Source organism: Corvus brachyrhynchos, unplaced genomic scaffold, assembly GCF_000691975.1.
Source record: "Corvus brachyrhynchos isolate BGI_N302 unplaced genomic scaffold, ASM69197v1 scaffold130, whole genome shotgun sequence".
NCBI lineage: Eukaryota > Metazoa > Chordata > Aves > Passeriformes > Corvidae > Corvus > Corvus brachyrhynchos.
The window spans coordinates 1308571-1319437 of record NW_008236193.1 but is presented as its reverse complement, the minus strand read 5'-3'; the positions used below and the strand labels follow the sequence as shown (position 1 = coordinate 1319437).

Below are 10867 nucleotides of genomic sequence, written 5' to 3'. Positions count from 1 at the left end.
TGAGTGGAGGAAGCGCTATGGGGGCCCCCACCTTCAGCTTCTCCTGGTGGGGACGGCGATGACGCCCCCCAGGGCTCCCTCGGGAAGCGCTTTTGAAGTACTTTATTCCTTCTTCCAGGACATGCAATTCCCAGTTGCAACTTCAAACGAGAAAACACTGGAATCTGTCCACCTCCTGAGCTCTTCTGATGTCTGAGGAATGGGCGGGTTGAAGGGAAGAGGATGAGGAGGAAGTTCTGGGCCATCCAGGCTGGCCAGGAGCTGCAGACACAGTGTCTGGGCTTGTGTCCAGCTGTGTCCGCACCCCAGCACTGTCGGTAGCAGAGCTACTTGGCTCTGGAGCATCCTTTGTCAGACCCATTGGCTGTCTGGGGTGCTTGGAGGGGCTGTTCTGGCTTCCCTCACCCGGGGGCTTGCCGAGGGTGTGGAGAGGAGGGGGATTACTTGCAGGTGTGAGAGACTGGGTTTGGGTTTGATGCCTGCACCAATTCAATTGGCAGGCGAGGTAAAGAGCTGTGTTTTGGTTGTACCTGTGGCTTCTCAGTGCCACGACGACAGGCTAGGATGCTGCAGTTCCAGCTCCAGCTGGGCAATTTCCCACCTTTTCCTGGTATGCGTTTCCAGTAGGACGTTTTTTCCTCCAGTGTGGGTTAATCACAGTAGCGGCAGATAAGGTTTTGCTTAAATTGGTAAAGGCCTCTTGGTGCTCTTGAGGTGAGCTAGTAACTCAGCCGGGTGTGGACTGAAGATTGCTTTGAGTGCTGACCATAAGGTGAGTTGGAAGCCTCATGGACTTGTTACTCTTTCCTCACAGAGGCTTCAGCTACGCCTGAGCCTGAGGTCTCTGTGCCATCGAGGAGTCAAGGTTACACATGGATCTTGATTGCTGCAGGTATGTGAGACTCAACGAGTGCTGCACATGGTCTTGGACCTACCTACCTTGGGCTATAAATTGAGTATCCTGATGGGGTCAATTCCAGACCTGTATCAGTAGCCGCTTTTGCTGGGCTGGGAGGCTAAGAGAGGCCTGACACCACAGCTTAATTATTGCTCTGCCTTGGATGTGCTGCATCTTCGGAAAGGCCATTCTGCGCCATCTGGCACTAACTCGCTTCCTCTCTGTCCGTCCTTTGCTCTCCAGGGTCACTGCTCATCTCTGGCTGTTGGCTCATGGTGTTGAGCAGCAGAGCCCAGTCCCAATGCCCAGACCAGGGCAGTGAGTGGGTCTCTGCTTGTGCACTCTCCTCTCCAGGGCTCCTGAGCATCCTGGTAGCTGCAGGTTCTGTTGCTGTGTGGCGTCTGTCCAAAGTAAAACACCGATCTGACATCTTCAGTCTTGAAAAAGCAGCCAGGGAACAGCTGATGCCTGACCAGAGTCAAAAAGGCTCCTCGCCCTGAAAGTTAAGTATTTTGCATCCCATGTGCTCCATGTGCCTGAGGGAGAAATTCCTTCTTGCCCTGTGTTTCTGGCTTCTAGAGCTTTCCCCTTTGGGGTTAGGTTTTCCCAGTGCTGGGGTTTGACACTGGCTAAGTGCCAGGCACCCACAAAAAACTATCTATAGCAGAGGAGGGGGAATTGAAAACTTCATGAGTTAAGGATAAGGGGAAAAACACTTTAAGGCAAAGCAGGTTTAAAACTTAAACAGTATAAAGAGAATTTATTAACAGAGTTAAAAGTAAAAAGGGTAACGAGAACTAAAACCTTTAGAACACCTTTTCTTCCCAGTCCCTTTCTCTTTCCCACTGACCACGCAAGGAGACAAAACACAGGATTTTGGTCAGTCTTTCACTTCTTAAAAATCTTTCTTCAGTACACTTAAGGAAAAAAGTTTCTTTCTTCTGCTGTGCCGTGGGATCCTTCCCACAGGAGACAGTTCTCTAAGAATTTCTCTAGCGTGGTTTTAACTTTCACAAGCAGCAGCCCGGCCGATGTGCTGTAATGTGAGTCCCTCCCACGGCCAAGCAGTCTTCCCACAACTGCCTAGCGTGGGTCATTTTAGTTCATGGGGTTTAAGTCTTTTAAGGATGAGCTGTTCTAGTCTGGAAGCAAGGGTTCTCTATCTGTGGAAGCAAGGGTCCTCTCTCTCTGTTCGAGTTCCTCACTAGATTACAGCTTTTCAGTATCCACACGTTCCAGCGTGAGCACTGTTCCTTCACGGGCTGCATGTGGGTATCTGCACCCCCCAGGCACCTCCTGAATTACAGGGAAACAGTTTGTTGTGTTACAGTCCTCACCACAGCTTGCAGAAGAATTTCAGCTCCGGCACTTGGAGCACTTCTTCCCTCTCCTTGTTTTCACTGACCTCGGTGTCACCGTGTTGGTTCTCCTCACGTGTCCTCACTTTTCCTTTTTCTCTGACTTGGAAGAAGGTTGGTGTCTGTAGGTTTGTTTGTTCTCAAGTTCCAGCAGTTGAAAAGTTCTTAGAGAGCTTTGCTGCACTTGAAAGGTTGATCCTGCCCGGGCTCCGCACCGGGGAACGTTGGCCATGCTTTCATTGCTGGCCACGCCGTCTCTGCGGCACCGCACGGGCGGCCCCGGCCTCGGGAGGCCCCGGCTGCACCAGGATGGCCCTCTCGGGCCGCCTCACCACCCCTCGGGAGAAGAAAGAGAACTGCCCGTGCTTTTTGCCTTTCTCAAATATGTCATCACAGAGGTGTTACCAGCTTCTCTAACTGGGCTGGTAACCTGCCCATCGTCAGAGCCCTCAGCAATTACCTCTGTGCCAGACAGAGTAGAAGCTTCGAGCAACTCCTCCCGCCCACTAAAACCAGGCTGTGTTAAACCAACAAACCCAGGTTCCCTGATGCTTGCCAACTGGGTGCATGGGGTTTCAGTCTGCTCTGAAGCAGCAGAACTCTCCCCTTTCCTCCCTGCTGCCAAGGACATGGAGCAGTCCTGCTAAGATACTGATCTTCTGGTGTGGGATTTTTTCCTCCACTTTGTGTAAACTGAAGTCAAACCAGGTTTCTTCCCAAAGGACTGTCAATAACCAGGTGTTTTTCTGGCTTTGTAACAGGGGTCCTTATGCCAAGGTGATAACGTGGGACTAGCCTGATCTGTCTCCTCCTCACCACAGAGCCTGACTGAATTGGACATCAGCTCTCAAATCTGACTTGCTACACTGGAATACTGACAGGATGCTCCCTTTGTAAATGGGTCTTAGATTGTGGAACTACCTTGGCTCCAGAAATAGCACAGAACCTTCCCTGGCCCTGTGATAACAGCCTCCCAAAGGTGGCAGAAATGGCTTCATTGTTCTGCCTGACAGTCGTTAAAGCTGATGCCCACCAGTGTGGCCTTGGACCTGAAGATGTTTTTGTCCTTGAAATGCCAGGTGCTGTTGAACCGTCTCCTTCTACTTCCAGCCAGGAGCCTTTTTTCACCTGCTTCATTCTTCCCCCTGGATTTTGTCAGGGAACAGGAGCTTTCTCACCCATTTCTGTAGGCGCTCACACTGGCTTCACAGATCAGATAGATACTCCATGTTTGCACTACTGTTTGATGCTGCTCAGTCCCGTGCACGGGAGGCTTTTACTGACAGTGCCACCGTGGGGGTGACGGTTGCTCTGGCTTTGCTGTGCTGTCTTCCAAGCCCACGTAGGGCAAGGAGCTCCTTGGCCCTGGGCAAGCAGCTCCTCTCACACTCCTTTCCACAAACATCTCCACCCTTGGCAGACCTGCTCTGCCCACCCCAGTGCCGAATGCTGCATGGGACTCCTCTTAACACTCTTAATGGTGTCTTCCTTAAAACTCTTCTGACATGAGTGGTGTCCCTCGAGGGTCCATACTGGGACCAGTGCTATCCCATGTTTTCGTCCATGGTGTGTAGAGTGGGAACAAGTGGACCCTCAGCCAGTCTGAGGATGAGACCAGGCTGAGGTGTGCAGTTGGGGAGGGGGATGTCATCCAGAGGGACCTTCAGACCCATGGGAACCTCATGAACTTCAATAAGGTTAAGTGCAAGGTCCTGCACCTTTATAAGGGCAAACCCTGGAGAAGAGATGGCTCCAGGGAGCCTTGTTGTGTCTTGTCCATGTCTAAAGGGGGATTGAAAGAAAGATGGAGAGGGGCTTTTCACCAAGGCCTGTAAGGCAAGAGGCAACAGTTACAAACTAGCAGAGGGTGGGCTTAGGTGGGACATGAAGGAGGGTTTTATGGTGAGAGTGGTGAGGCCCTGGCACAGGCTGCCCAGAGCAGCTGTGACTGCTCCATCCCTGGGACCCAGCTGGACAGGGCTCCGAGCATCTTGGTCTAGTGGAGGTGTCCCTGGAAATAAGTCATGTCTTGGGTCAGACACTGTGTGGCACATGGAGCCCCAGCCAGAGGACTCAGTGCTGTGCACCTCTCAGAGCTGCCTGTGCAGGGGCAGATTAGTGCCCAGTGCCTCTGGTTTGCCACGTGTACCTTGCACAAGTGTTCACTAAGTGCACCAAGCTGCTGCCTTGGCTGCTGACCTCTGTGCCTTGAAGGTGGGAACTTGGCTTGCCAAGCAGACACCAGTCATTAGCCTTGGAGTAGGAGTCTTCCGCTCCTGGACAGTGTGTGAGTGCTGCCATACCCCACAGGAGAAACTTCTATATGTGGTCTGGAGTCCTGAGTTATTCCAGGGCTGCTATTTTTAGTATCAAGGAGCCATTTGCAAAGACACACACAGTCTTCTGTTTCCACAGGGACAGGCAGAGATAGCTGTGGTGACTGACACAGGAGAATAAAGAATGTGAAATTAACAAGTTCTGGAGTTTTTATTTTTCCTGGATTTGTGCGTTTGCATGGATTCTGTATTTGGGAGGCCAGGGGCTGCATCACCTTTGGATTGTCACATCCTGGAAAGAGGATTTGGGGTGGGTGGGCTGGCGTGGGGCACTATGTGGAAGCCAGTGCTGCTGTGCCTGCCTGGGACAGATGCGACTCCAGCACGCACCAGCTGTAGCAGAGAAAATGAATACAGGAGCAAAGCAAACAGAGATGATGGGGACAGGAGAACAGATGCCACAGTAACACCAGAGGTGCTACTACTGAACCAGGGACAAGTGGGAAGCTCAGCCAAAAGCAAGGTGAAAAAACTGCCTGATCTTGTCCCTTCTTTGTCAGAGCAGAGCACGAAGCGCTGCAGGGCAGGAAGGGCTCCAGGAGTCCAGCAGGACAGGGCTGAGCTGAGGCCAGTTGAAGCACTGGTGCTGGCAGGGCCATGTGGCCAAGGTCAGCTGTCACCCGCTGGTCCTAGATTATCTTCTGAGCTGCAGCTGCCAAGCTGAGCCCGGCTGGTCTGTGGCACAGGTCAGAGCCCCTGCTCCATGCGATGGGGAGTGAGGCCCTGGGGCAGACTCACAAGACACTGCAGGTTTTGCTTACTGCTCCCTGAGCAGAGTGCTTTGGAGCTGAAATAAATACATTTTATGGATCTTGTGCCAAAACTTGGGGCTGTGTTTCTGACAGCAATTTCCCTTCCTCTCTCTGGTGCTAGAAGTGCTTTTGTTGTTCTAATCCCCAGGCTCAGAGACTTAATTGTAGTGGAGCCCAAGCTGCTTTTCAGGCCAGCAGCATCTTTGTGCTACAAGTCTCTGTATTTAATTAGACCAGTTCATGGAGATCAATGTGGTGTTTTACATGTTGAAGTAGGATCGTATTCCAGGGTAAGACCTCAAAGATCAGCCTCTTTAATTTTGGTTCCCCTTTTACTTGCAAATCCAAAGGATTATTTCCTCCTTTTCAGTTCCAGCAGCTCAGAGGAACTTTTACTGCCTACTTGCATTTCCAGTGTCCTGTTCCCTGTTCCTGCCCCTGCCTGGGTGAGTTGTGGGGCTGAAGGCTGATGTGATGGCCCAGGGCAGGGGCACAGGAGCAGCCTGTCTCACAGGGAATCTGCTCGGGCACTGTGTGGAGGCACAGGCGGTTCCTTCACCTCATCCCCTCTAAATCTGCACTGTAGGACTTGAGGGATGAGCTGGGAGGTCATGACCATCTCCCTTCCCTGGCTGTGACAGCTGACAGAGCCGGGGCAGCTGCATTAGCATTTAACAAAGGGCTGGTGCCAAGAGCAGCATCTGGTGTGGGGGTACAAAGCCAGTACAAATCCTGCATGTCTGCACCTTCCTGTCCCATCAACAGAGGGTAAATCGAGGCAAGTTGGACTTGAGGGATGAGCTGGGAGGTCATGACCATCTCCCTTCCCTGGCTGTGACAGCTGACAGAGCCGGGGCAGCTGCATTAGCATTTAACAAAGGGCTGGTGCCAAGAGCAGCATCTGGTGTGGGGGTACAAAGCCAGTACAAATCCTGCATGTCTGCACCTTCCTGTCCCATCAGCAGAGGGTAAATCGAGGCAAGTTTGTGCTGCTTTGTTTGCTGTCATGGATGTCCTTCCAGGAAAGAGCATGTGGCAAATGCAAACAGCTAATAAGAACAGAATAAGGGAAAAGAGAAGTGCAGAGATGGAAATAGTTCCTTACATAAAGGACTAGTGCCTCAATCTCATTAGTGTCTTAAGGAGCGGGCGCTTTGCCGCCTCTGACTGCCGCGGTGCAAACCCCAATCTGATCAGCAATCGGCTTTGGGACCCCGGCAGGTGCCACGTGGCACCAGCGCGCGGCTGTGCCCCTTGGGCAGCCACTCCACTGCCCCGAGCTCACAGCACTCCTCCCAGTCAGTGTGTGCCCAGTGGGAGCATTCCCATGAAGCCAGAGCTGCTGTCCCACAGACCGTAACAGGAGTCACCGCTTCAGAAAGCCAGGCACCATGAGGCAACAGTGGACCAGGCGTGCGAGTCTCTCGGCCAGCATGAAGATAGGGAATCACCAGGGCCGCTGCCGGACCCTGGAGGAAGAGGAATCCCACATCCCATTTGCACAGGACAGCCTGGTAAGGCAATGGAGCTCCATGCAGAATGTGGCAGACGGAAACCAAGAGAAGAGCCAGACTCCCATCCAAAGGAACAAATACCTGCTCAACATTAACGTAGGTGGCAAATCGTTCCAGATAGCTTACAAGGTACTGGCCAAGTATCCCATCACCCGGCTTGGGAAGCTGGCCCTCTATACAGACCCTGTGAAGAAGCTGCAGCTCTGTGATGACTACTTGGTGCAGAAGAATGAGTATTTCTTTGATAGAGATCCCTCAATTTTCCACTACATCTTCCACTTCTACCGCAGTGGGGTCCTGTGGATGATGGATGAGATGTGCCCCAGTAACTTTGTGGAGGAAATCGAGTACTGGGGAATCCATCTGAAATACTCCCAACGCTGCTGCCGGATCCTGTTTGAGGAAAAGCAAGATGAACTCAGTGAGTACCTGAAAACAGAGAAGGAGCTAGAGGCAGAACTGGAGCCCCTGGAGTCAGGGGCACAGTTTGATGGCAAATTTCTGGGTCAGTTTCGGAAGATGGTCTGGAACCTCATTGAGAACCCGTTCTCTTCTGTGCCAGCCAAGATCATTGCTGTCATGTCGAGCTTCTTTGTGCTTATCTCCATTGTGGGCATGACACTGAGCACAGTGGAGGAGATGAAAAACAAGACGGGGAAATTGTGGATGGAGCATATGGAGATGATCTGTGCCATCTTCTTCACCTCCGAATACCTCATGCGGCTCATCTCCTCCTCCAGCTTCAAGAAATTTCTGCGGGCAGCGTTTAATGCTGTAGACCTGGTGGCCATCCTGCCCTTTTACATCCAGATCCTCTTTGAAAATCTGGAGGATGGAGACATACAATACCATGAAGAGCTGCACAAGATGGAGAATGTGAGCAAGCTGGGCAAAGTCCTCAAGCTCATCAAGCTCATGAGGATCTTCCGCATCCTCAAGCTGGCGCGTCACTCCACCGGCCTCCGGGCCTTCAGCTTCACCATGCGCCAGTGCTACCAGCAGGTTTGCTGCCTCCTCCTCTTCATTGCCATGGGGGTCTTCACCTTCTCTGCTCTCATACACTCAGTGGAACATGATGTCCCCGGCACTGACTTCACCAGTATCCCCTACGCGTGGTGGTGGGCAGCGGTAAGGTGTGAGCAGCTTCTTCCGGAGAGGGGTGGGGGAGGCTCCGTGGGTAGGGGCTGCCCCAGTGCTCGGGGGGATTCACCACTGCTGCTGGCCAGGAGACAGGAAGGGCCCAGCCTTCCCACCAGCTCGGTAATGGTGGGAAACCCAGAGGCCTGCACGCTCTGAGAAGAGAAATCAGAGGTTTGAACTAAGCTCAGAGGCTCAAAACCTGGTGCTGGGGTGGGATGGTGGGACAGGTGGTGGCCTGGGAGCCTCTAGGTCTGAGCTGAACAAGTGGGATGGGACTCAGCCCAGACTTTATCTGTCACAGGACCCAAGTGTTGGGTGGATGCAGCCTGTGGGCATGGGGACAGCCACCCTGGGCAGTATTGCAGCCCTGCTGAGTTTGAGAGGCACAAGAGCTTCTGGGTCTGAGATGGGGAACCCAGGGCTGTATGTGGGACCCACAGTCACACTATGCCTCAGCCTGTGTCATGAGAGTGGACACAGACTGGGGTGTGCTGCCCTTTTGCTGCCCTGCTCACTCCAGGAGCCGGCAGCTCTGCAGAGCTGAGCATTATAATAAAGCTGGCATTACCTCCAAGATGGGGAGCAGCTAAAGCACTTGACAGCCAGGGGTTATGAGGGCATTTTGATTTACAGATGAAATGATCCCACAGATCATTTCTGCTCTTATAATCCCCCTTGGCCACAAAGGCTATCTGCTTCAAATTCATCCCTCCTCGAGGAAGGGCAAAATTACTCAGCAATATCACCAACTTCAAGCATTTCAACATCCCAGGCTGAGCCTGTCCCTGCGAGTACACCTCCCTGCCAAGCCCAAACCTCTCTGCCTCAGCTCTCACCCTGTCCCCATAGCCCTGCTCCCCCTTTACTAAGCATGGTTCATTTCCAGGCAATGCCTCTGTTTCCCCTGGAGGGAGGCTCCAGGAAGCTTTGTTTCTTTGGGACCAGGCAACTCATGGCCAGGAAGCTCTGGAGCCACAGCTCTGAGGGGGAAGGAAGCTCCAGCAGACACCGGCTGCTGGGGAAGGCTCAGCTCAGGGGTGTCCAGCTGCCTTTGAAGAGGCACACACAAAGCAGTGAGGGAGAAGGGTCTGGCCTCTGATCGCTGCTTCTGGGGCTCAGGCAGCCCTTTCCTTCAGCTCTCCAGCCTGCTGGGCACAGCCCGGACAGTGGGGCCCTGGCCAGGCAGGCTCTGGAGAGGGGACACTTCTGCTGGCTGCCGTCACGGTCTGGCACTGGTCACAGGGGACACGTGGCTCCACAGAGGGGCGGGAGGGAGTGAGTTCCAGCACCAGCCAGCGGGGTCTGCTGGGTTTGTTTCCATGGGATTTTATCCTTTCCTGTCCCTGCACAGGTCAGCCTCTCCACCGTGGGCTACGGAGACACCGTGCCTGACACAATACTCGGCAGGATAGTGGCATTTTTCTGCATCTCCTTCGGGATCATCCTCAATGGAATGCCCATCTCCATCCTCTACAACAAGTTTTCTGACTACTATGCCAGGCTGAAGGCCCATGAGATAAGCCAGTCACATCAGCTTTCCAGGAGGATCCGCTTGAAGGAGCGAGTCCTGCGGAAGTTCTCAGAGTGCTGGAGAGCTGAGCCCCGCTATTACCGCTGACCACAGGCTCCCCACCCCCAGACATTGCCTGTCCTGGCCATCCTCCCAGCAGGTCCTGTCCCCCAGGGAGGCTCCGAGCTATGGGCAGAGTCACAACAGTGCCGGGGCTCTGCTGTTGCACAGGGGCTGCTGCCAGCTGGGTCTTCCCTCACTGCTGCATGCCAGACACTGCTGTCCCGCAGAGCTGTCAGTCAGAGGCGGCTTGGAGCTGTACGGCCAGGGCAGGGTGTTTGTCTGCCATGGGCTGAGGCAAGGGGCACCCTGACATCACGGGGAGTGAGTGGTGGGACTGAACTGTCACCTGTCTGAGGCAGGTAGCCCAGTGTGACACCTGTGCAGGTGCTGCTCTGTTCCCCATGGAGTGGGACACACACAGGCTCCCCCTGCCCAGGGCCCCGTGACTCCTTCCCAGCCAAGCAGCCCAGGCCTAGTCCAGTGTGGGGATTTGAGTGAAGGCCCAGAGGAAAGGCTACAGCCATGCATCATTCCAGCCAAACCTGCTCTTCTTCCCACTGCCCTGGAGTCTGGGGCACAGTCCTGACTTGGGATGCTGCTGTGATGGGACCCACAGGCACTACAGGCATACAGAGCTTGTAGCCAGAGCACCCCCAGGAATAGGCATTTAATAAACCAGGCCCAAACCCTTCCTTGTCATGGATTCTTGTCCAGCCACTGTGTGTGATTCAGTAAACTGCTCATCATTTGGGGTGAGGAGGGGACATCTTCCCAGCGCTCGCAAGTCCATCAGTACAAGGACAGGGCTCTCAGGAATGCAGATGAGCCTGTCCATGCTTTAGTTTCGGAATGAGGTGCCTGGGCCTGGGTGCATTGGAACTGGAGCTGGGACGTGCATGTGATCAGGACACACCAGTTGGCTCTGCCCTGTGTTCACATCATGGGAGGCAGCGGGGGACACATCTGGGGGGCACAGGGGAAGGATTCGCCCTCTGGTGTGGGACCATGTCTAGTCATTGGGCCTCCTGAAGGGATACACCCTTCCCTTGGGTGGGATGGAGAGAGGGACCTCAGGCTGCAGAGAGGGTTAACCTGGGGAAGAGCCAACAGCTGCTGGTGCTGCTTCCAGGTGAGCAAAGAAACTGGTGCCAGCCAGGCAAGGGTGGGATTCACTCACTTGTAAGCTGGGCTTGGAGACGCAGAGGTGCCAGGGGACTCCTGGTACCAGCCTGGCACTGTGGCGAAGCTGCCGATGTTGCAAACTTGGAAAGAGACTTGGAGGGGCCGAGCGCTCTC

At 53.8% G+C, this 10867-nt stretch overlaps 1 protein-coding gene and 1 long non-coding RNA gene across 4 annotated transcripts; both read left to right on the top strand.

Moving 5' to 3' along the window:
• The first annotated feature begins 6 nt into the window (after positions 1-6).
• LOC108448000 lies at positions 7-4731 on the top strand. Of its 2 annotated transcripts, XR_001863753.1 has the most exons (3): positions 7-714; positions 815-892; positions 1253-4731. It is a non-coding gene; the product is annotated as an uncharacterized LOC108448000 (long non-coding RNA). The 2 variants fall into 2 exon arrangements; XR_001863752.1 differs by having other exon boundaries at positions 7-892.
• Positions 4732-6524: 1793 nt separating this feature from the next.
• LOC103620950 (potassium voltage-gated channel subfamily V member 2-like) lies at positions 6525-10274 on the top strand. Of its 2 annotated transcripts, none has more exons than XM_017739499.1 (2): positions 6525-7991; positions 9350-9504. In XM_017739499.1, the coding sequence occupies exons 1-2, from the start codon at positions 6736-6738 to the stop codon at positions 9408-9410; spliced, it is 1317 nt and encodes a 438-aa protein (XP_017594988.1). In that variant the 5' UTR covers positions 6525-6735; the 3' UTR covers positions 9411-9504. The 2 variants fall into 2 exon arrangements, with proteins under 2 accessions (XP_017594988.1, XP_008637921.1); XM_008639699.2 differs by having other exon boundaries at positions 6526-7986; positions 9350-10274.
• Positions 10275-10867: the final 593 nt, after the last annotated feature.